The 26,544-nt window shown below is 44.3% G+C and overlaps 1 protein-coding gene across 4 annotated transcripts in view; it reads left to right on the top strand.

The window, feature by feature from the left end:
* The window catches only part of bmpr1ba (bone morphogenetic protein receptor type 1Ba), a 155,941-nt gene that overhangs the window by 82,010 nt on the left and 47,387 nt on the right, over positions 1 to 26,544 (top strand). For 3 of the 4 annotated variants that reach the window (XM_036979376.2, XM_036979377.2, XM_036979378.2), the window contains one exon: positions 22,555 to 22,856. In XM_036979376.2, the coding sequence (XP_036835271.1) occupies positions 22,778 to 22,856 (79 nt within the window). In that variant the 5' untranslated portion in view covers positions 22,555 to 22,777. The remainder of the gene's footprint in view (positions 1 to 22,554; positions 22,857 to 26,544) is intronic. The other variant, XM_036979379.2, reaches the window with a different exon arrangement.

The following is a 26,544-nucleotide window of genomic DNA, read 5'->3' on the forward strand; positions in this document are numbered from 1 at the left end:
ATTGTGTGTTTTGGATCATTGTCTTGCAGCATTACTCAGCTGCACTTCAACTTCAGCTCACAGACACATGGCCTGACATCCTCCTGTAGAATTATCTGATACAGATCAGAATTTATGGTTCCTTTTATTTATTAAGGCATGTCGTCCAGGTCCCGAGGCAGCAAAGCATCCCCAAACCATCAAACTACCACCACCATGCTTGACCTTTGGGATGTGGTTCTTACTGTGGAATGCAGTGTTTGGTTTTCACCAGTCATATTGGAACCCATGTCTTACCTGCGCTCTTCATACTAACAAGAAATGTATTGACACCTACTAAAATGTCTTATTTATAATGCACATAATATTTCACATGTCTTGTTGCTGCAGGATTATTTTCCTGCTGTGGTCAAACTGGTCAAATTAACATTCTGAACACCTCCCCAATACGGAGTTGCACCTATAACCCCCCCCCCCCCCCCCCCCCCCCATTCGTCCGGGCATAATATATTTATTATTATTTTTATTTAACCATAAACCACAAGGTGTCAAAAACGTTCCACAGAGATGCTGGCCCATGTTGACTCCAATGCTTCCCACAGTTGTGTCAAGTTGGCTGGATGTCCTTTGGGTGGTGGATTATTCTTGATACCCACGGGAAACTGTTAAGCGTCAAAACCCCAGCAGCGTTGCAGTTCTTGACACACCTACCCCATTCAAAGCAACCTAAATATTTTGTCTTGCCCATTCACCCTCTAGATGGCAAACATACATAATCCATTTCTCAATTGTCTCAAGGCTTAAACACTCTTCTGCCTGTCTCCTCCTCTCATCTACAATTATTGAAGTGGATTTAACAAGTGACATCAATATTGTGCGTAGGTAGAATCTAGTGAGTACTGGTGGTAGAATCTAGTGAGTACTGTAGGTAGAGTCTATAGTGAATACTGTAGTTGGGATTTGTCCTGGAGTGTCCCAGCAGTTGTATTACCGTTGCCCAATAGTTTTTCAGGGCGCTTGGGAGGAAGTTATCTTTGATCAGCTCCAGGAAGAAGTCGGACTTATCCCTCTCGCTGGGGATTTGCAAAACTAATCCACCCTCCAGCGACAAGTGTGAGTAGGTCAGGACAGAGGCTTGGGCAGTGGATACCTGTGATACCAGGAACACGCTGGTTGCGGTCTTCAGGTCATAAAACCATGCATGCCACCTGTAATGTTTATACCACAGAAATAGGATCTGGCCTCGAGTTAGTTCGCTCGCTAGCTGGAGTCTTTGTTCTGTTTCTGTATTCTACCTCTCTCCACACACAGCTTCTCTTCTACTCTGTCGACAGCCATTCAACCAGAATCACCTTTGAGAAAAGAGTGAAAAGAATCTCTCTCTGTGTGTGTGTGTGACATCAGAGAGGTTTGTCAGTGCGTGGAGGATTGGGTGGGGTTGGAGGTCAGAGGTCGGTGATAGGGTCACAGGCCTAGTCTTGTGTTTCACCCGAAGATGTGGGGCCTCTGTTCCTGTTTTACCCTGGCTAGGGCCTGCTGAATGAGACCAAAGAGCGCGGAAGTGAGAGAGGGGAAATTAAAACGTGTGTTTTCAGGTATCTAGATGATACTGATCTTAATGGCTTGTTATTAGAGCTGGTGGGAGGGGGCGGTGTGTGTGTGAGGGTCTCCGGTGGTCATGTGAGAGCTTGGGTGAACTTTTGGACCTCCAACAGAGGCTGCTCTATATTTGGTAGTTGAGGCACGGCTGACGACCCCTTCCAGTGACCCTCGTGACCCACACACCTGCTCTTCCTCAGACAGCAGCACATCCATCCTCTTATTGTGTCCATAACGTTGGACCCTCTCCACTCTCTCTCTCTCTCTCTCTCTCTCTCTCTCTCTCTCTCTCTCTGCTCTCTCTCTCAGCTCTCTCTCTCCACACTCTCTCTCTCTCTCTCTCTCTCCACACTCTCTCTCTCTCTCTCTCTCTCTCTCTCTCTCTCTCTCTCAGCTATCTCTCTCTCTCAGCTCTCTTGTCTCTCTCTCTCTCTCTGCTCTCTCTCTCTCTCTCAGCTCTCTTGTCTCTCTCTCTCTCTCTCCTATCTCTTGCCTCTCTGTTCTCTCTCTCTCTCTCTCTCAGCTCTCTCTCTCTCTCTCAGCTCTCTCTCTCTCTCTCAGCTCTCTTGTCTCTCTCTCTCCGCACTCTCTCTCTCTCTCTCTCCGCTCTCTCTCTCTCTCTCTCTCTCAGCTCTCTCTCTCTCTCAGCTCTCTTGTCTCTCTCTCTCTCTCTCCCTCTCTCTCTCAGCTCTCTTGTCTCTCTCTCTCTCTCTCTCTCGCTCTCTCTCTCCTATCTCTTGCCTCTCTGTTCTCTCTCTCTCTCTCAGCTCTCTCTCTCAGCTCTCTTGTCTCTCTCTCTCTCTCTCTCTCTCACTCTCTCTCTCCTATCTCTTGCCTCTCTGTTCTCTCTCTCTCATAGCTACATACAGACTGGAAGTTATTTTCCATACAGTGCGTACATTTATAAGAAACTGTTGGAAGCAATGAAACTTACATATGAACATGTCTTTGTATGTATTTGAGGTAATGGAGTCAAGCTCGTAGTGTTATGATGGCTGTATGTTACTATGTTTCATCGCTTCAATTACATTGTGTTCAGGTTACACTACTTACTGTCTGTTGTTTTACAATGATTATTTCCTACCATTTCCTACCAATGTCTTTGTCATTAGTTCCCCATATGGTTAGCATACTAAGCAATTCTGGTTGTGTGTATGTCCCTTTCAACACCACTGTGTCATCCCCAGTGCGTGATCAGTCCCAAAACCCCTGTTCCTTATTTAGCTCCCAAGGTTAAGGGTCAGGGGTGCGTAGGGACCATATGAATGACTGCTTGTTATCAGGTGCTGGACAAAAGATCTTGTGTATGTATGCATGTGTGTGTCAGGCAGGCAGCAGGAAACGTGGATTCACAGTGCTATAGCGCTGAACTACGAGGTAAATCAGAAACACAAGCCAATCAATATACACTAACTCACAAGTAAACCCTTGAAAACAAAATAAAATCCTCTAGACTATATCACATTTGCATGTTGGTCATTTAGCAGATGCTAGTATCCAGAGAGACTTAGTCGGTGCATTCAGCTAAGGTAGGTAAGTCAACTACATGTCTCAGTCATTGCTTTGTCATTAAGGGGTATTGTGTTTAGATTTGGTAAGGGGGAAGAAAAAAGATTCTATCAATTTTAGAATAAAGCTGTAACAAAATGTGGAAAAAGTCACTGGGTCTGAATACTTTAATACTTTAATACAAGTCAACTACATGTCTGTTAGTGCCAATCAACCTAAAGAAGCTATACGCAAAATCAGTGTTAGTAAGAAAAGACAAAGGGAAAGGAAAGGGGTCTTCCACATTTAACCCTGAATCAGAGAGGTGCGGGGGCCTTAATCGACATCCAAGAGTAAGTTTTAGTGCACGAAACGCAACAGTGGTGTTTTAATAATAAAATAATGAACAGGATCGAGAGCGGCTTGTAAGGTAATATCATTTTGAATTGCACATAGCAAATGCCAATCTTTTGGGTTGAGTCATACTCCCTCCGCTTTCTAAGTATCTTAGTTCTCATCAGTAGGTGACCTCTGACCCCCACACAGTAAATGGTGTTGGTCCATCCTACCCTCATCATCCTGTAATGGCGTCTCTCATGAACCCTCCACCTTCCTATGCCCCATATCTTTCATCCTTTCCTCTATTCACTAGAGCTGTGGCCTCAGAAGGAGCTGGCCACCATTTGATTGGTTATCTAAATGGTGACCGGTGACCTCATGTTGGCTCTATGGCCAAATGGTGACCTGTGAGCTTGTTTCTTCTTCATTTTCAGCCTCTTTCTCCCTCCCCTCTATTTCCCCTCTCACCATATCTCTCTCTCTCTTGCACACATTCTCCTTCCCACTGGGCACAGATGTCTATTCCACATTGATTCAACCAATGTGTGCCCAGTGGGCTCTCGCTCCATCTCTCTCTCTTGCACATATTTTCCCTCTCAGCTTCCTCCTCCCCTCCCTGCCCCTCTTTCGTTCTAATTTCATTATTCCCCCTTTCTGTGTAATTGGCACCTTGTTTCGGGGGCTCCTAATTGGAATGGGGAGACAGGTGGCGCCACTCTGTTGTGATGGTTCTTGTTAGCGCTGCAGTCTCTGTAATCTCTTTCTTTATGCAGCGTGAATGTATCAACTCCTGACGCTGTGCCCCGCTGCGTCACTCACCCGTGGTGAACCCTGACGCCCCTCCACTGCCCGTCCGACACCCCCACTCTGCTCTCTTACCCCCCCCCCCTCCACCCGCCCTCGCCCCTCGTTACTGTCAAAGCCCGTGATGTGGGCCGCTGTGGATGGCTGCCCTCAGTCAGGAACAGAAACAGGGGGCTGCTTGCCCTAGACTGGCTGGGGGCTGGGGTAAACTCCCTGGGGCAGGCCTCGGAAGGAGGAGAACCAATGTGAGGTTGGGACGTGTGGTAGAAGGATGAAGCGTGCGTTGACTTTCTTTGTGCAGCAGGAGGAAGTGGTGACAGTGGACGAGCTGTTAGCTTGAGTGAATAATAATAATACCAATACTGAGCTATATTGTATATATTTATCAAATATATACATTTTATACTAACACAATTGCTCAGAGAATAAGTAATACTTTTTTTCTCAAAAAGGTAGTGGTCAGAATTATTGACAAATATAAATATTCTTATAAATAAAGTAGTCAAAAGTTTTTAGTATTTGTTACAATATTCCTAGCACACAATAACTACATCAAGTTATAGAGGGTCAAAGATCATACCCCCAAGACATTAACAGGGAAGTTTATCATGTCTTAGGCTCATGATCTTTGTCCCTCTAACTTTCTCACTCATCATTATTCACGATTCATTCTGGATTATCTGTAATCATGGCAGCATCCACATTAATATAGAAGTGTTTAGAAACATATTCTATTCTTATTTACAATAAAAGTGACTCTAAAATGGCAAAATACCATTTACCATGCTATTTACCATACTTTTTACCATTCATTTCTATTGGGCACAAAATCATCTGAAACAACCATAACAAACAGCAAATGCATCCAACAAATGTGTAGAGTCACCAGCTTGATGTTATCAGTGGTGATATGAATATGAGACAAAATACTACACTTTTTACTACTTTTATTTAGAAGAATCTTTAGAGGTGTCCAGAAAAAAACATTACTTTTTTTAAACAAAATAGCTTTCACTGAGCAATTGTATGATTATATAAAATTGTAGTTTCCCCCAATTTTTGGGGTGTCAATAATTTCAGACGCCACTGTATATGTCGTCTTTTATAACTGTTTCTAATTTAACCACCTCTTCCTCCTGATCTTCTAACCGGGTCTGGGTCCAAGTTGAGATCTGAGTTCAGGTCTGGGTCTAGGCCTTTCCAGTCTAATGTGTTCAGGCAGGTGTGGGGGTTAGTGAGGGTTTGTAGGTCAATGCTGTGCTCTGCTTGGCCGTCAACACAACCCTTAATTAGTCCCCTACTGCTTACTGGCACCCTCCTTTACCTCTCTCCTCCTCTCCACCACGCCACAATCTCCCTCTCTCCTAATTTCTCTCATTTAGTCGTTCTCCCTCACACTTCCTCTTTCCACACAATCAAACTCACTATTTTCTCCCCTCTCTCTATCATTCACTCACTCTTTTCTCTCCAGCTCTCTCAAATACACATACACTACACTGTATTTCATAATACTAACGAAATGTCAGTGCCTTCAGACATTTTTCATACTGCTCGACTTATTTCACACTGTGTTACAGCATGAATTCAAAATGGATTCAATATAAAACTAATTCTGACCCATATACAAACAATATACCATTAGGATGTGAAAACAACATGTTTTTAGATATATATTTTTTCTCGCATGTATTTAAAATATTTAGATAAATATCTCATTTACAGAAGTATTCACACCCTGAGTCAATACATGTTAGAATCACCTTTGGCTTTCTGTGTAAGTCTTTAAGTTTTGGACACCTGGATTGTACAATATTTGCACAGTATTCTTTGAAAAATTATTCAAGCTGGTTGTTGATTATTGCTAGACAGCCAAAGAGTCTTGCCATAGATTTTCAAGCACACTCAAATCTGTAACTATGCCACAGGAATATTCACTGTCTTCTTGCTAAGCAACTCCAGTGTAGATTTGGCCTTGTGTTTTAGGTTGTTGTCCTGCTGAGAGGTGAATTTGTCTCCCAGTGTCTGGTGGAAAGCGGACCGAACCGAGTTTTTCCTCTAGGATTTTGCGTAGCTCAATTCCGTTACTTTTTAACCTAAAAAAACTCCCTAGACCTTGCTGATGACAAGCATACCCATAACATGATGCAGCCACCACCAAGCTTGAAAATAATGTTTTATATTCGGCACATAGAGTTAATTTCAGTTTTACTTTAGTGCCTTATTGCAAACATGATGCATGTTTTGGAATATTTTTATTCTGTACTTATTTTTCACTCTGTGTAGTACTCTCAGTATTGTGTTGTAACTACAATGTTGTTGATCCATCCTCAGGTTTCTCCTATCACAGCCATTAAACTCTAAATGTTTGGTGAAATCCCATGGTGAAATCACTGAGCGGTTTCCTTCCTCTCCGAGAATGAGTTAGGAAGGACTAGGGCTGTGGCAGTCACAAAATGTAGTCAGTCGGTCGGTGATTGTCAAGCCAATAACTGTCTGTCTCACGTTAAGTGACCGTTAATTAATCTCCTGGCTTCCACACACAGCCTACTAGTCATTTTAAAAAGTCTAATAAATCCATGTAATATAGCCTACACCTTCACAATAAATCCATTACTTATTTTAGACAGGTCTAAAGAGGCATGATATGAAGAAAATATAGTCTATTTCAGAAGAACAGAATAGCATACTCTGAGTTGTCCTTATGTTCGGTCCTCATCTGACTGTGCCATATGGCTCTGGGCTAAACTAGTTCATTTAGCAGACGAGATTTGCTTAGAATTCCATGGCATTGTTTTATAGTATGACGAATACAAGTGAACAAAGCTGGATAAAATATAAATATTTTCCCCAAATTATTTGAGGGAGTGCACACATGGGGCTATTCTGTATTGAGTGGTTAACAAAGAAATAGGTACTCTTATATGCTTCATTTAGAGTCATTTCTGTAACTTTAGTTGTTCTACAAACATTGGTCTATATGTTTTAGATGTTTAATACATTGTTAGGCTGCATGATGAGACTGTAATAATGATTTGAAAAAAGACATGAGCTCTGCTTTGTTTTTTTGCACAGGCTGTACACACTTCATCAGTCTCTCATTCACAATTTGACAAACACTTGATAATGCCTCGAAGTTTACGTGGCATCCCTGTTTGTGGCCTTAATGCACCCTTAAAAATCCATCCCTGTTTGTGGCCTTAATGCACCCTTAAAAATCCATCCCTGTTTGTGGCCTTAATGCACCCTTAAAAATCCATCCCTGTTTGTGGCCTTAATGCACCCTTAAAAATCCATCCCTGTTTGTGGCCTTAATGCACCCTAAAAAATCCATTCCTGTTTGTGGCCTTAATGCACCCTTAAAAATCCATCCCTGTTTGTGGCCTTAATGCACCCTTAAAAATCCATCCATGTTTGTGGCCTTAATGCACCCTTAAAAATCCATCCCTGTTTGTGGCCTTAATGCACCCTTAAAAATCCATCCCTGTTTGTGGCCTTAATGCACCCTTAAAAATCCATCCCTGTTTGTGGCCTTAATGCACCCTTAAAAATCCATCCCTTTTTGTGGCCTTAATGCACCCTTAAAAATCCATCCCTGTTTGTGGCCTTAATGCACCCTTAAAAATCCATCCCTGTTTGTGGCCTTAATGCACCCTTAAAAATCCATCCCTGTTTGTGGCCTTAATGCACCCTTAAAAATCCATCCCTGTTTGTGGCCTTAATGCACCCTTAAAAATCCATCCCTGTTTGTGGCCTTAATGCACCCTAAAAAATCCATTCCTGTTTGTGGCCTTAATGCACCCTTAAAAATCCATCCCTGTTTGTGGCCTTAATGCACCCTTAAAAATCCATCCATGTTTGTGGCCTTAATGCACCCTTAAAAATCCATCCCTGTTTGTGGCCTTAATGCACCCTTAAAAATCCATCCCTGTTTGTGGCCTTAATGCACCCTTAAAAATCCATCCCTGTTTGTGGCCTTAATGCACCCTTAAAAATCCATCCCTGTTTGTGGCCTTAATGCACCCTAAAAAATCCATTCCTGTTTGTGGCCTTAATGCACCCTTAAAAATCCACCCCTGTTTGTGGCCTTAATGCACCCTTAAAAATCCATCCATGTTTGTGGCCTTAATGCACCCTTAAAAATCCATCCCTGTTTGTGGCCTTAATGCACCCTTAAAAATCCATTCCTGTTTGTGGCCTTAATGCACCCTAAAAAAATCCATTCCTGTTTGTGGCCTTAATGCACCCTAAAAAAATCCATTCCTGTTTGTGGCCTTAATGCACCCTTAAAAATCCATCCCTGTTTGTGGCCTTAATGCACCCTAAAAAATCCATCCCTGTTTGTGGCCTGGGTGCTGCGCTTTGTACATCTCCCTCAGTGTGCTGCGCAAACCAAAACGCAACTTTCACTCACATGGCTCTCCATCACGTGATCGGGTCTTTCTCACAGGCTACAAGTGAAGACAGACACATCAGGGACACAACTAATGCGTCCTTATCCAATTCCGAGGCGCATATTGAAGATATTGGAAGAACTGTCCACATGTACTTTTCATCAGCCAACAAAATGAGTAGGCCTAACAAACAACAAAAGCAGTACCCTATGTCAATCAACTATCTACTTCTTTTAGCTTAAAATCTTGATAAACTATTAGGCTATTTCTTCACATTATAACCACAGCAATGCACACATGGTAGTAGGCTATAAACGCAAATGTTCCTCAATCTACACACAATACCCCATAATGACAACGTGAAAACAGATTTTTTTTTCCTTCTTTTTTTTTCTTCTACAAAATAAAAACAAATACATTATTTACCCAACCCTTGTGTTGTCTTAAGGGTCAAATATGATCTGCCACTATGTTTAACAGAAGAGAGAAACCCCTAAATTATATTTTTTCAACTTGAAACTTGATGACTTTTCCTAGAGTGACCCCAAAATTTGAAAAAGTGAAACGTCGCATTTGTTCACATTTCCATGAAAGCTGTATATCACTATGGTACAAAGATTGTCTTAGGGTCATTTTTGACCCGGCAGTTATAAAATAATTTACACATCACAAAAAAAACACAAAGACACACACACACACACTGAGAAATTGAGATTGTGTGCTACTGATTGAACTCAGACAAAACTAAAACTTTCTTGTGTATATGCAGCATCTCCCCTCTACGACCCCAGACATGACTCAGGTTCACAGAGAAAATTAAAACAAGAGAACAAATGATTTAGAAGAGGAGGAGGTATCTGAAGAAGAGGATGGGGAAGAAGCACGATGCATATTCTTCAGATGAAGAAGAAATCCCCCAAACTGGAAGATAAATTTTTTTTGTCAAAGAACAGCTAAATAACATGGTCCTTGTCACCATATGACATCCAGGGCAGGATGGCAGCACAGAATGTCATAAGGATGACCTCAAGGCCCACAAGACATGCAGTTGCCCATGCCCAGGACATCGCCTCCACATTCTACATGTTCATCACACCAGCCATCGAAAAAATAATCCTGGAGATGACACGTTTGGAGGGTTTCTGTAAATATGGAGACAACTGGAAAAGGATGGATGAGATTGACCTGCATGCCTACATAGGGCTGATAATCTTTGCGGGTGTGTATAGGTCCCGAGGCGAGGCTACATGTAGTCTCTGGGATGCAGAGAGTGGAAGGGTGATTTTCCGTGCCACGATGCCACTGAAAGTCTTTCACACTTTCTCAAGAATGCTACGATTTGATAACCGTGAGTCAAGACCTGCAAGACGTATGAGAGACAAACTGGAGGCCATAAGAGAGGTCTAGGAGGAGTGGGTGGAGCCATAAGAGCGGTCTGGGAGAAGTGGGTGGAGCCATAAGAGAGGTCTGGGAGAAGTGGGTGGAGCCATAAAAGAGGTCTGGGAGAAGTGGGTGGAGCCATAGGAGAGGTCTGGGAGAAGTGGGTGGAGCCATAAGAGTGGTCTGGGAGAAGTGGGTGGAGCCATAGGAGAGGTCTGGGAGAAGTGGGTGGAGCCATAGGAGAGGTCTGGGAGAAGTGGGTGGAGCCATAAGAGAGGTCTGGGAGAAGTGGGTGGAGCCATAAGAGAGTTCTGGGAGAAGTGGGTGGAGCCATAAGAGAGGTCTGCGAGAAGTGGGTGGAGCCATAGGAGAGGTCTGGGAGAAGTGGGTGGAGCGTCTGCCGTACCTCTACAACCCCGGGCCTGAAGTAACAGTGGATGAGCAACTGGTTCCATTCAGAGTTACATTTTTATTTTCATATCTGTAATGTAAGTGATTTTCACTGTTAATTGTATTGTGTATTGCTGTAAAATCATTGTTTTCTGTGACACTGATACTAATTACTGATAGTAATCTCTTTTGTCAAAAGGTCGCTGACCTTTCCGGCAGTATATGCCCAGCGGGTTGTGCTTGATGTGACAGATAGACTGAGGAGGCACAATGTCACTGGTGACAATTTCTTCACCTCTTATGAACTCAGCCAGCAGCTCCTGAAGAAAAAGTTCACCATGTTAGAAAGAACGAGCCTGAGCTCCCCCTGCACTCTTCGCAACAAGGGGGAGGGAGGCCTTCTCATCAAAGTTTGCCTTCACCCCCACCACCGCTCTAGTTTCTTACCTCCCAAAGAGGAACAAGAATGTGGTCCTCCTGAGCACACTGCACAAAACAGCTGAGATCAGTGATCGTGAGGACAGGAAGCCAGCCATCAATCATCCTGGACTACAACCACAACAAAGGAGGTGTGGACAACCTGGACAAGGTGATTGGAACTTACAGCTGCAGGAGGATGACAGCCCGCTGGCCCCTGGTCACCTTCCATAACGTAATTTATGTGTCCTCATACAACGCCTTCGTGATATGGAACAAGATCAACCCTACCTGGATGCCTGATAAGCGGAACAAGAGGAGGGAGCAGCTGGAAAAGGCACTTGTAACCCCACACATTCAAAGAAGGGAGCGCCTCCCCCGCACAGCGGCCTCTGCAGCGCTTGTGAAAGCTGTTCAGGGGGCTGAATCTTGTCCTGATCTACCTGAGGCTGCAGTGGGGGCAGACAAGAGGAGGAGATGCCAATTCTGTCCCCCAATGGACTGGAAAACAATACTATGTGCTGCATATGTGAGAAATACATCTGCAAAGTCCATGCACACACACTTGCATACTGTCCTACATGTGCTAATTAGAGTTGATTTGATCTATATTCTTCACATTTTTGTCTTGTATCTTTTATTCTTATTTATTGTTATTTATACACCTTGTGGGTGGGGGCAATGGTTAAAAAAATGGGAGAAGACTATTATTTTGTTGTTGAATTCCTCATTGTACAGTATATAAGAATATACCACTATGTTGCCAAGACTGTTATGGTTTCCCTTCAATAGAATGCATTTAAAACTACTTTCTGCACATTTCTCCTACTTTCTTATGCTATGCAAGTGCTATCTCTTGCTAAAAATGTTTACAACTATGCAGTACCTTCAGCAATGATAATAAACCAATCAATCAATCAAATTTATTTTATATAGCCCTTCGTACATCAGCTGATATCTCAAAGTGCTGTACAGAAACCCAGCCTAAAACCCCAAACAGCAAGCAATGCAGGTGAAGAAGCACGGTGGCTAGGAAAAACTCCCTAGAAAGGCCAAAACCTAGGAAGAAACCTAGAGAGGAACCAGGCTATGTGGGGTGGCCAGTCCTCTTCTGGCTGTGCCGGGTGGAGATTATAACAAAACATGGTCAAGATGTTCAAATGTTCATAAATGACCAGCATGGTCGAATAATAATAAGGCAGAATAGTTGAAACTGGAGCAGCAGCACAGTCAGGTGGACTGGGGACAGCAAGGAGTCATCATGTCAGGTATTCCTGGGGCATGGTCCTAGGGCTCAGGTCCTCCGAGAGAGAGAAAGAAAGAGAGAATTAGAGAGAGCATATGTGGGATGGCCAGTCCTCTTCTGGCTGTGCCGGGTGGAGATTATAACAGAACATGGCCAAGATGTTCAAATGTTCATAAATGATCAGCATGCTCGAATAATAATAAGGCAGAACAGTTGAAACTGGAGCAGCAGCACAGCCAGGTGGACTGGGGACAGCAAGGAGTCATCATGTCAGGTAGTCCTGGGGCATGGTCCTAGGGCTCAGGTCCTCCGAGAGAGAGAAAGAGAGAAGGAGAGAATTAGAGAACACACACTTAGATTCACACAGGACACCGAATAGGACAGGAGAAGTACTCCAGATATAACAAACTGACCCTAGCCCCCGACACATAAACTACTGCAGCATAAATACTGGAGGCTGAGACAGGAGGGGTCAGGAGACACTGTGGCCCACTCCGAGGACACCCCCGGACAGGGCCAAACAGGAAGGATATAACCCCACCCACTTTGCCAAAGCACAGCCCCCACACCACTAGAGGGATATCTTCAACCACCAACTTACCATCCTGAGACAAGGCTGAGTATAGCCCACAAAGACCTCCGCCACGGCACAACTTAAGGGGGAGGGGGGGGGGGGGGCGCCAACCCAGACAGGATGACCACATCAGTGACTCAACCCACTCAGGTGACGCACCTCCTCCAGGGACGGCATGAGAGAGCCCCAGTAAAGCCAGTGACTCAGCCCCTGTAATAGGGTTAGAGGCAGAGAATCCCAGTGGAAAGAGGGGAACCGGCCAGGCAGAGACAGCAAGGGTGGTTCGTTGCTCCAGAGCCTTTCCGTTCACCCTCCCACTCCTGGGCCAGACTACACTCAATCATATGACCCACTGAAGAGATGAGTCTTCAGTAGAGACTTAAAGGTTGAGACCGAGTTTGCGTCTCTGACATGGGTAGGCAGACCGTTCCATAAAAATGGAGCTCTATAGGAGAAAGCCCTGCCTCCAGCTGTTTGCTTAAAAATTCTAGGGACAATTAGGAGGCCTGCGTCTTGTGACCGTAGCGTACGTGTAGGTATGTACGGCAGGACCAAATCAGAGAAATAGATAGGAGCAAGCCCATGTAATGCTTTGTAGGTTAGCAGTAAAACCTTGAAATCAGCCCTTGCTTTGACAGGAAGCCAGTGTAGAGAGGCTAGCACTGGAGTAATATGATCAAATTTTTTGGTTCTAGTCAGGATTCTAGCAGCCGTATTTAGCACTAACTGAAGTTTATTTAGTGCTTTATCCGGGTAGCCGGAAAGTAGAGCATTGCAGTAGTCTAACCTGGAAGTGACAAAAGCATGGATTAATTTTTCTGCATCATTTTTGGACAGAAAGTTCCTGATTTTTGCAATGTTACGTAGATGGAAAAAAGCTGTCCTTGAAATGGTCTTGATAAACCTGGTTGTTACTTCATAAAAATAGATTTGGGGTTTAAAATTCAATTAAGCTGCTTTATTTTAGGGGTTTAGTGAAGGCGGGTCATTGTTAGGACAAGGAAGGAGACAAGGAAGGGGACAAGGAAGAAGACAAGGAAGGGGACAAGGAAGGGGACAAGGAAGGGGACTATACAGAATGTTAGGACTACACAAGGGTTAAGTATTCAGACCCTTTGCTGTGAGACTGAAAATTGAGGCCACCTGTGGTAAATTCAATTGATTGGACATGATTTGGAAAGGCACACACCTGTTTATATAAGGTCCCAGAGTTGACAGTGCATGTCAGAGATAAAAACCAAGCCATGAGGTGGAAGGAATTGACCGTAGAGCTCCGAGACAGGATTGTGTCGAGGCACAGATCTGGGGAAGGGTAGCAAAACATTTCTGCAGCATTGAAGCTCCCCAAGAACACAGTGACCTCCATCATTCTTAAATGGAAGAAGTTTGGAAGCATCAAGACTCTTCCTATAAATGGCCATCCAACGAAACTGAGCAATCGGGGAGAAAGGCCTTGGTCAGAGAGGTGACCAGGAACCCAATGGTTACTCTGGCGGAGTTCCTTTGTGGAGATGGGACAACCGTCTCTGCAGCAGTCCACCAATCAGGCCTTTATGGTAGAGTGGCCAGACAGAAGCCACCCCTCAGTAAAAGGCACATGACAGCCCGCTTGGAGTTTGCAAAAAGGCACCTAAATGATTCAGACCGCCAGAAACAACATTCTCTGAGCTGATGAAACCAGGATGGAACACTTCTGGAGGATAAACTGGCACCATCCCTACAGTGAAGCATGGTGGTGGCAGCATGTGTTGATGTTTTTCAGTGGCAGGGACTGGGAGACTAGTCAGGATCGAGGGAAAGATGAACGGAGCATAGTAAATAGAAATCCTTGATGAAAACCGGCTCCAGAGTGCTCAGGACCTCAGTCTGGGGGCGAAGATTCATCTTCCATCAGAACAACGACCTAAAGCACACAGCCAAGACAACGCAGGAGTGGCTTTGGGACAAATGTAGTTGAGTGGCCCAGCCAGAGCCCGGACTTGAACTCGATCTAATATCTCTGGAGAGACCTGAAAATAGCTGTGCATAGACGCTCCCCATCCAACCTGACACACTTTGAGAGGATCTGCAGAGAAGAATCGGAGCAACTCCCCAAATGCAGATGTGCCAAGCTTGTAGTGTCATACCCAAGAAGACTCAAGGCTGTAATCGCTTCCAAAGGTGCTTCAACAAAGTACTGAGTAAAGGGTCTGAATACTTATGTAAATGTGATATTTAAATAAATTAGCAAACTTTTTTTTTTACGTGTGTTTTTCAGATTGAATAAACAGATTTTTACAAAACCTGGAAAAACCACTTTTTTTTGTTGCTGTGCCATATGTTATATTCAGAAAATAGACATTTCTTCTTGTACTTCACACAGATTTTTTTGTTTGTTTCCGTGAAAAAAATGTCACCTTTTTGGGTCCTCACCAGTTTGCCTCCCTGATTTCTGTGTGGTCTGCAGCATGGGTTCCTCTGTGGAATGCCCTCCCTAACCCTATCCAACCGTTTGTTTGTTTTGCCTTTTTCAAAGAAAGGGAGATGTTTGAGTTATTAGGCAGCCCTCCTCCTATTACTCCTCTGGGGCGTCTGCTTTAGGTTGCATCCAGAAATATCACCCTATTCCCCATACAGTTCACTTCTTTTGACCAAGTGCCCTTTTGACCAGGGCCCCATAGGGATTAACTCCCAAGAAAGTATTTCCTTCATATCAAACCTGCGATGTCCGCCGCGGCCAGCTCTGAACTGATGGAATGCAATTAAGATGGAGAGGACAGATCAGAAAGGGAGAGGGAAAGACGGAGCCTGTGTATAGTTTTGTGTTCTCTCTCTCTCGGATACCTTCCACTCCCTTTTTGCTTCTTGTGGTCTCTTTCGCTCCTGATCGTACCTGATATTTCCCCATATCACGACACAGATCAGTGTTGTGATAGGTGGAAAGATCAGATCAGTGATGTGATAGGTGGAAAGATCAGATCAGTGATGTGATCAGATATGTGTAGTAATAAGATCAGGTCTGTGTTGTAATAATGGGAAAGATCAGGTCTGTGTTGTGATAATGGGAAAGATCGGGTCTGTGTTGTGATCAGGGGAAAGATCAGGTCTGTGTTGTGATCAGATATCTGTAGTAATAAGATCAGGTCTGTGTTGTAATCAGATATCTGTAGTAATAAGATCAGGTCTGTGTTGGGATAAGGGGAAAGATCAGGCCTGTGTTGTGATCAGGGGAAAGATCAGGTCTGTGTTGTGATCAGATATCTGTAGTAATAAGATTAGATCAGTGTTGTGATCAGATATGTGTAGTAATAAGATCAGGTCTGTGTTGTAATCAGATATCTGTAGTAATAAGATCCGATCAGTGTTGTGATCAGATATGTGTAGTAATAAGATCAGGTCTGTGTTGTAATCAGATATCTGTAGTAATAAGATCAGATCAGTGTTGTGATCAGATATGTGTAGTAATAAGATCAGGTCTGTGTTGTGATAAGGGGAAAGGTTTAGCCCAACATCAGTATTAAATGCTTTGGCTGATCCATAACCAATTTGAACAACTTTGAATTTCAAACAGAACAGCACAGAAAGTTATGTAACTACACAATGACGGCCTTTTAAATTCCACTAGCAGCCCGTGGTGGAGCGCAGAACTCAACACGGGACCATTTTAATGTGGGTTAAATAGCATTAGCATATTAATGGGAGAAACTACTGCCAGCTTTCTCAAGAGGGGAAAATCCATCAGCGCCGCCAGCCAGCCAGTCCAGGAGCCATTGGAAAGCAGATGAGTCTAGAGAGTAGAGTCGGAGTTTATTAAGCTAGCAGAGACAAAAGTCCTTCTCCCCCCCCCTCCCCCTCCTCCAGCCATTCCACTCCTCATCCCCTCCTCCTCTCCTCCCCCAACCCCTCTGCTGGGCCCTTTCAGACCGTCTGCCCTCATGCTGGGCCCTTGATGGATGCCCCCGCACTTCAGAGGGACAGTGTGTGAGGGTGGGGCGGGTACATAGTGTCCCAGCGTTTTGGAAAAGAGGTCCTCCTCCTCGCATGTAATCCTGCGCCTCGAGCAAATCACCCCTGACATCCACACTGCCAAAGTGAGACCACAGATCACCGTTGACAGCCACACTGCCAAAGTGAGACCACAGATCACCCCTGACAGCCACACTGCCAAAGTGAGATCACAAATCAGTTGCGCACCTCTTCTGGCACCCACACAGTCGCAGGCACCCACACAGCCGCAGGCACACACGCAGGCACCCACACAGCCGCGGGCACCCACACAGCCGCAGGCACACACGCAGGCACCCACACAGCCGCAGGCACCCACACACACACACAGCCATACACACAGCTTGAAGTTTACACACGAACTAACACAAAAACATGTTGTTCTGCTAACTGGTGAAAAGGAGGAAATCTCAGTTTGTAGAATATTTTCGGAGGCTGGACATGCTGGAAGTTACACTTCGGTTGAGTGGAGAGAACAAGGTGTCTTGGGGAATGAGTTTAGGGGACCCAAAGTAGGGTAGAGGGGTACGGAGAAGAGGGGAGGGCGGGACTGTTTATTTGTAGAGTAATTTAGAAAGAGGGTACCCATTGTTAGCTGCTAATGACCAACGAGTGAAAAGAACAGAAGTCTGGTCGTGTAATGACCGGAAAAACAAATCTAGACTGGGATAGAGGAGAAACGAGAGTTCACTAGACATCTGGGTGTCTGTGTTGTCCTCCTCTTTTGTGAATTGCTTTTGTTGTTTTGTACTGAGGGGCAGTTTGGGTGCCTGTTGGTGTGCTTTGTGCCTCTCTTGGCTTCCTTCCCTTACTTGGCTCTCGTCGGAGACGGTGAGGTCTAAAGTAACAGTTGACGCCGTAACAGCCTTCACAGAATACTCCCTCAGATCCACAGGCATGCATGTGTATACATTTGCACGTCTGCACACACACAGCACAGGGGCGCTAGTATGCTGGCACACACACAGCACAGGGGCGCTAGTATGCTGACACACACACAACACAGGGGCGCTAGTATGCTGGCACACACACAGCACAGGGGCGCTAGTATGCTGGCACACACACAGCACAGGGGCACTAGTATGCTGGCACACACACAGCACAGGGGCGCTAGTATGCTGGCACACACAGCACAGGGGCGCTAGTATGCTGGCACACACACAGCACAGGGGCACTAGTATGCTGGCACACACACAGCACAGGGGCGCTAGTATGCTGGCACACACACAGCACAGGGGCGCTAGTATGCTGGCACAGACATGCACACAGTCAGGGCGTGCGTGAGTGTGTGTCAGAGGGGGCGAGGTCGTTTGTAGCTGTGTGGTAAAGGCCTTACAGGGAAAAGGAAATGGCCTGTTACTGTCTCACTCCATCTCTTTATTAATGGAAATGCTTTTGGCAGAGATGATGTCATCTCAGTTCTAGCTACTCTGAATGTTTCTTCATGTGTAACCTGCTGTTTCAACCAGGGAGCAATCCTGTGCTGCTGGAGATGATCTAGGATCCGTTTGGACCTTTTTCCCACTAATGATTTAAGGTTAGAGTCTTCCTGTCAACACACTGGTAGTAACACTGGTAGTAACATTGGTAGTAACATTGGTAGTAGTTACACTGGTAGTAGCTACACTGGTAGTAGCTACACTGGTAGTAACAACACTGGTAGTAGTTACACTGGTAGTAGTTACACTGGTAGTAGTTACACTGGTAGTAGTTACACTGGTAGTAGTTACACTGGTAGTAGCAACACTGGTAGTTACACTGGTAGTAGTTACACTGGTAGTAGTTACACTGGTAGTAGCAACACTGGTAGTTACACTGGTAGTAGTTACACTGGTAGTAGCTACACTGGTAGTAGCAACACTGGTAGTAGTTACACTGGTAGTAGTTACACTGGTAGTAGTTACACTGGTGGTAATAACACTGGTAGTTACACTGGTAGTTACACTGGAAGTAGCAACACTGGTAGTAACACTGGTGGTAGATCCACTGGTAGTAGTTACACTGGTAGTTACACTGGTAGTAGTTACTCTGGTAGTAGTTACACTGGTAGTAGTTACACTGGTAGTAGCAACACTGGTAGTAGCTACACTGGTAGTAGTTACACTGGTAGTAGTTACACTGGTAGTAGTTACACTGGTTGTAGCAACACTGGTAGTTACACTGGTAGTAGTTACACTGGTAGTAGTTACACTGGTAGTAACAACACTGGTAGTTACACTGGTAGTAGTTACACTGGTGGTAGATCCACTGGTAGTAGTTACACTGGTAGTTACACTGGTAGTAGTTACACTGGTAGTAGTTACACTGGTAGTAGTTACACTGGTAGTAGTTACACTGGTAGCAATACTGGTAGTAGTTACACTGGTAGTAGTTACACTGGTAGTAGCAACACTGGTAGTAGTTACACTGGTAGTAGTTACACTGGTAGTAGTTACACTGGTAGTAGTTACACTGGTAGTTGTTACACTGGTAGTAGTTACACTGGTAGTAACACCACTGGTAGTAACACCACTGGTAGTAACACCACTGGTAGTAGCAACACTGGTAGTAGCACCACTGGTAGTAACACCACTGGTAGTAACAACACTGGTAGTAGCAACACTGGTAGTAACAACACTGGTAGTAGCAACACTGGTAGTAACACCACTGGTAGTAACAACACTGGTAGTAACAACACTGGTAGTAACAACACTGGTAGTAACACCACTGGTAGTAACAACACTGGTAGTAACACCACTGGTAGTAACACCACTGGTAGTAACAACACTGGTAGTAGCACCACTGGTAGTAACACCACTGGTAGTAGTTACACTGGTAGTAACAACACTGGTAGTAGTAGCACTGGTAGTAGTTACACTGGTAGTAACAACACTGGTAGTAGCAACACTGGTAGTAGCAATACTGGTAGTAGCTGCACTGGTAGTAGCAACACTGGTAGTAACAACACTGGTAGTAGTAGCACTGGTAGTAGTTACACTGGTAGTAGTTACACTGGTAGTAGCAACACTGGTAGTAACAACACTGGTAGTAGCAACACTGGTAGTAGCAATACTGGTAGTAGTTACACTGGTAGTAGCAACACTGGTTGTAACAACACTGGTAGTAGCACCACTGGTAGTAACACCACTGGTAGTAGCAACACTGGTAGTAGCAACACTGGTAGTAACAACACTGGTAGTAGCAACACTGGTAGTAGCAACACTGGTAGTAACACCACTGGTAGTAGCTACACTGGTAGTAACACCACTGGTAGTAGCTACACTGGTAGTAACACCACTGGTAGTAATAACACTGGTAGTAGCACCACTGGTAGTAACACCACTAGTAGTAGCAACACTGGTAGTAACACTGGTAGTAGCAACACTGGTAGTAACAACACTGGTAGTAGCAACACTGGTAGTAGCAACACTGGTAGTAACACCACTGGTAGTAGCTACACTGGTAGTAACACCACTGGTAGTAGCTACACTGGTAGTAACACCACTGGTAGTAGCTACACTGGTAGTAACACCACTGGTAGTAACACCACTGGTAGTAACAGCACTGGTAGTAGCACCACTGGTAGTAACACCACTGGTAGTAGCACCACTGGTAGTAACACCACTGGTAGTAGCACCACTGGTAGTAACACCACTGGTAGTAGCTACACTGGTAGTAACACCACTGGTAGTAACAACACTGGTAGTAGCTACACTGGTAGTAACACCACTGGTAGTAACACTGGTAGTAGCAATACTGGTAGTAGCTGCACTGGTAGTAGCAACACTGGTAGTAACACCACTGGTAGTAGTTACACTGGTAGTAACACCACTGGTAGTAGCAACACTGGTAGTAACACCACTGGTAGTAGCACCACTGGTAGTAACACCACTGGTAGTAGCTACACTGGTAGTAACACCACTGGTAGTAACAACACTGGTAGTAGCTACACTGGTAGTAACACCACTGGTAGTAACACTGGTAGTAGCAATACTGGTAGTAGCTGCACTGGTAGTAGCAACACTGGTAGTAACAACACTGGTAGTAGTAGCACTGGTAGGAGTTACACTGGTAGTAGTTACACTGGTAGTAGCAGCACTGGTAGTAACAACACTGGTAGTAGCAACACTGGTAGTAGCAATACTGGTAGTAGTTACACTGGTAGTTGTTACACTGGTAGTAGTTACACTGGTAGTTGTTACACTGGTAGTAGCAACACTGGTAGTAGCAACACTGGTAGTAACAACACTGGTAGTAGCACCACTGGTAGTAACACCACTGGTAGTAGCTACACTGGTAGTAACACCACTGGTAGTAACAACACTGGTAGTAGCTACACTGGTAGTAACACCACTGGTAGTAACACTGGGAGTAGCAATACTGGTAGTAGCTGCACTGGTAGTAGCAACACTGGTAGTAACAACACTGGTAGTAGTAGCACTGGTAGGAGTTACACTGGTAGTAGTTACACTGGTTGTAGCAACACTGGTAGTAACAACACTGGTAGTAGCAACACTGGTAGTAGCAATACTGGTAGTAGTTACACTGGTAGTTGTTACACTGGTAGTTGTTACACTGGTAGTAGCAACACTGGTAGTAGCAATACTGGTAGTAGTTACACTGGTAGTTGTTACACTGGTAGTAGTTACACTGGTAGTTGTTACACTGGTAGTAGTTACACTGGTAGTAGTTACACTGGTAGTTGTTACACTGGTAGTAGTTACACTGGTAGTTGTTACACTGGTAGTAGTTACACTGGTAGTAACACCACTGGTAGTAACACCACTGGTAGTAACACCACTGGTAGTAACAACACTGGTAGTAACACCACTGGTAGTAACAACACTGGTAGTAACAACACTGGTAGTAACAACACTGGTAGTAACACCACTGGTAGTAACAACACTGGTAGTAACACCACTGGTAGTAACACCACTGGTAGTAACAACACTGGTAGTAGCACCACTGGTAGTAACACCACTGGTAGTAGCACCACTGGTAGTAACAACACTGGTAGTAGCACTGGTAGTAGTTACACTGGTAGGAACAGATACAGATGCCTTCATTTATTGTCAATCTCTCTAAAAGGTTATGTATTAATGTAGGACGTTGATTGAATCAACGGTTTATGCATACTGTTATCTATAATATTTGTGAGTGTCAATTGTCTTGAATTCAATCATTTAGTTTGTAGACTGAAGTAGTATGTTTTGTTTTTCATAAATTATATGCACATATTGATGAAACACAGCAGAATTTGGAGGGGGAAAATAATGCCTAGTCTATTTATCAATGTCGAGCCAAACTGTTATCAACCACAGAGACAGAGGATCCCTTTTTGTTTTTCCACTGAGATCTCCTCCTGTTCATTTGCTTCACTACTTTTAACTGTGGGTGCCAGAGATTCTCACTGGCAGGTCCTCTGCTTGTTTTTTGAGAGGACGAGAATGTCCTCACCCCTCTCTTGCCCTTACTAGCTTACCCCTCTAGCTTCCCCCTCCTCTCCCTTGTTTCTCTCCCCAACCCCTGACCTTCTTCTCCATGGGCAACAGAAGCTCAGAGAGGTGTGAGAGGAGCAGGCAGAGGAGCAGGGCTAGTGGTGGGGGTTCCAGCCAGGGCCAGGAGCGATCAGCTGCCGTTTTGTTGTCTTATCCACAAGGAGTCCGGGGAGAGGGCTGGCCCTGTCCTGGCCAGCCCCACTACTACTACACACATACTGCACTGTGAGAGAGAGAAATGTAACTCCGCTCTCTCTCTCTCTCTCTCTCTCTCTCTCTCTCTCTCTCTCTCTCTCTCTCTCGCTCTCTCTCTCTCTCTCTCTCTCTCTCTCTCTCTCTCTCTCTTGCTCTCGCTCTCTCTCTCTCTCTCTCTCTCTTGCTCTCTCTCTCTCTCTCTTGCTCTCTCTCTCTCTCTCTCTCTCTCTCTCTTGCTCTCTCTCTCTCTCTCTTGCTCTCTCTCTCGTGCACTCTCTCTCTCTCTCACAGCTGGCCAGTCAGTGTGGAGCAGGAACAGTAATTGAGGCTGCTGTGTGTGTTGTGCAGAGTGGAGTTTCTCATACCGTGGACAGAGAGGAGACGGCGCATTCCCCAGTCTGAGCACACACACACAGGGGGGAGAGCGAGAACCAGGGAGTTGAGACATTGTGTGGAGGCCGGAGCCTGAGGGATTTCCCCCCTCATCTGTAGCCCGGCTAGCAATCGAGACACCATGCTGGTGCTGTGGGAAGGAGCACACTGGAGCCATCTCATCTTGCTTGGACTTTTGTCTCTGCGCTACCAGACCTACGGTGAGTACTACTGAGTGGACTAACACACCGCTCCGTACACTCTATCTCGCTCTCTCTGTCTGTCTCTCTCTCTTTCACACTCACTCTCTCCCCTACACAGCTCTCCTCAGTCCCAGGGTTAGGGGTAGTCCCCAGGGTGACTCAGACTGGGGAACGATCCATGGTAAGGGACCTGACACTTTCAGACTGGTCACACTATATACTGGATTGAAATATGTTGGGTGATATTTTACATATTAAGGATCACATGTACGGACGGCACAGTTGTCCAGGTGTGGAATGCTTTGAAGTCTATAGAGAATACGCAGCTTCATTTGCGTTGCTTTAAACAACAACAACCCCGGTATTCAGTTCCCTTCTCGTTTTGGTGGTATCAAAGTTGACCTTTTCTCTAGATTTCAATGGACTTGGATTTTAAAAATCGTCAATGACGCAGCCGAATACTCTTCTGGTTCAAAGTTATCGTTTTGATTTACAAAATTCAGTCTTCTTTCATTTATATTCACTCGAATAGTGATTAACACATGGCAATATTATATTGTTATAACATCTAGATTCAAGAATATATCCTCTTATTTTATATGGAGGCTATTTTTAATAGGCTATTTGTTTTGGTGGCTTGGAATGATATTTTTTGTGGATTACAGTAACAGATGAATTTAGAGAAAAATCTGGAAATTCTATCGGTCGCTATGTCAAAGGTTAATCTTAATAGCAAGGGTTGTTGGCTGCAAGCCGTTTACCAATTAGATGTATATTCTTGCTTGGGTTTGTCGTTCTATTTTTATTTATTGTAGTCATTGTAGTGGATTACAGTAACATCATTGTAGTGGATTACAGTAACATCATTGTAGTGGATTACAGTAACAGTAGCTTTAAGGGAAATGTGAGCGAGCAGCCTGCTCTTGGTCCATGTTAGTTAGAGTTAGGGTTTGTTTAGTGGTGTGTAAGTATCGCCCAGTGTCCCTGGCCGGCAGATAGATGGGGGTGTATTCATTTAGGAACCAAATGGGCAGAAACATGGAGGGGCCTACCTGAATTTTGTCCAATAACTAATTAAATGTTGTGCTATGGTCTGTACTAATGAATCCATCACAGAGCAGTCGGTCAACCAGGCAGGGATACGGAGCTGTCTCCCACTTGTTTGACACACAGTTGGACTCACAGCTTAAAAACCACTCAACCCTCCTTCTGCCAGGGCACACAATGATTGAGCTCACACACACACACACACACACACACACACATACACACACATGCACACACATGCACACACTTCCACCATGCAAGTACATATACACACATGCAGTCTCACAAAACACACACACACTCATGAAACACACGAATGCACACAGACTCTCAAAGCACGCATGTATCTGCGCACATACACACACACAAAACACACACCCACACACAAAACACACACCCACACACAAAACACACAGGTTGCAGTGAGGGCACATCCTCTAAAACATATATGTTCTACAAAAACCAGACGTTTGTCCTATCAGGGAGTTCAATCTAACAGAATTAACCTGAAAATGCTGACCAAGTTCTCTAAATGGTGCTTATAGAAGAGACTGCGTTCATAGATGTAAGGTATCTTGTGTTGTGTCTGGTTCTATGTAGAGTTTATGATGTGAACAGGCTTAGGTTGGTCTCTGTAATGTTAAGTAAGAGTAAGTAGTCATACCCGTTCAGGGTAATGTATGTCCACAATGCACTGCTTTCTGTATGTTATACTTCTGTCATGTGCTGAAAATGACAATCCACAACTTGCATTAAGTAGGCGACTGCACCGTTTAGTACTGCAAACCAGCAATTATCCATACTACTTGGTTTTCATTTAGTATTTTAGTTAACTCGATGAGTTAAGTCGTATTTGCTGATATTGAATTATTTCTTCCTTGGTAATAATTTGTAACACATTTCAGTTTTCTTTAGTCTGGGTTTACTATCATCAGCGGATAAATGAAGCGTACATTTATTTAGATCAATGAAATGAAACCCCATTGACTTGGTCAGCTTTTAACCCTTCGCTTCTGTTTGATTGGGCCTACACCCTTTATGTTCCTGGTCAATTTGACCCGTTGACCTGGTAGTAAATTAATATAGATATATGATTTTAACCTCCCAAAATGTGTTTTCTAGTAGCTGATAATGTCGTCTTTTCATCCCACGAGTTCATCGATGCAACTGGTCAACATTTAGAGAGAAATGCTTCATTACTTTACCAAAGTCGTAAATTAATCAAATTGACATTTTAAATTTGAATTTCGTTTCCTTTTTTTTGTTGTCAAACTTCAGATCCAATGTACCTCTCTGAACATCACAGGGAAAATATACGGTCCCACTTGATTTTAATAGTCCAGATTTTCCATCTATACGGTACATTCGGAAAGTATTCAGACCCTTTCAATGTTCTACATGTTGTTACGTTACAGCCTTATTCTATATGAAAAAAAAATCCCCCTCATCTACACAAACTACCCCATAATGGGTGTGTGTGTGTGTGTGTGTGTGTGTGTGTGTGTGTGTGTGTGTGTGTGTGTGTGTGTGTGTGTATGCATATATAAACATTTACAGTTGAAGTCGGAAGTTTACATACGCCTTAGCCAAATACATTTAAACTCGGTATTTCACAATTCCTGACGTTTAATCCTAGTAAAAATTCCCTGTCTTAGGTCAGTTAGGATCACCACTTTATGTTAAGAATGTGAAATGTCAGAGTAATAGTAGGAAGAATGATTTATTTCAGCTTTTATTTCTTTCATCACATTCCCAGTGGGTCAGAAGTTTACATGCACTCAATTAGTAGTTGGTAGCATTGCCTTTAAATTGTTTAACTTGGGTCAAACGTTTCGTGTAGCCTTCCACAAGCTTCCCACAATAAGTTGGGTGAATTTTGGCCCATTCCTCCTGACAGAGCTGGTGTAACTGAGTCTGGTTTGTAGGCCTCCTTGCTCGCACATGCTTTTTCAGTTCTGCCCACACATTTTCTATGGGATTGAGGTCAGGGCTTTGTGATGGCCACTCCAATACCGTGACTTTGTTGTCCTTAAGCCATTTTGCCACAACTTTGGAAGTATGCTTGGGATCATTGTCCATTTGGAAGACCCATTTGCAACCAAGCTTTAACTTCCTGACTGATGTCTTGAGATGTCGCTTCAATATATCCACATAATTTTCCTTCCTCATTTTGTGAAGTGCACCAGTCCCTCCTGCAGCAAAGCACCCCCAGAACATGATGCTGCCACCTCGTGCTTCACGGTTGGGATGGTGTTCTTCTGCTTGCAAGCCCTACCCCCCTTTTTCCTCCTAATATAACGATGGTCATTATGGCCAAACAGTTCTATTTTGTTTCATCAGACCAGACAGCATTTGCTGCTGTTCTGGGGCTGATTTGCACTTTTTGCACCAAAGTACGTTCATCTCTAGGAGACAGAACGCGTCTCCTTCCTGAGCGATATGATGGCTGCATGGTCCCATGGTGTTTATACTTACTTACTATTGTTTGAATAGATGAACGTGGTACCTTCAGGTGTTTGGAAATGGCTCCCAAGGATCAACCAGACTTGTGGGGGTCTACAATTTTTTTCTGAGGTATTGGCTGATTTATTTTGATTTTCCCATGATGTCAAGCGAAGAAGTATTGAGTTTGAAGGTAGGCCTTGAAATACATCCACAG

Source organism: Oncorhynchus mykiss, chromosome 6, assembly GCF_057628025.1.
Source record: "Oncorhynchus mykiss isolate SJ-2025 chromosome 6, ASM5762802v1, whole genome shotgun sequence".
In the NCBI taxonomy this organism is placed as follows: domain Eukaryota; kingdom Metazoa; phylum Chordata; class Actinopteri; order Salmoniformes; family Salmonidae; genus Oncorhynchus; species Oncorhynchus mykiss.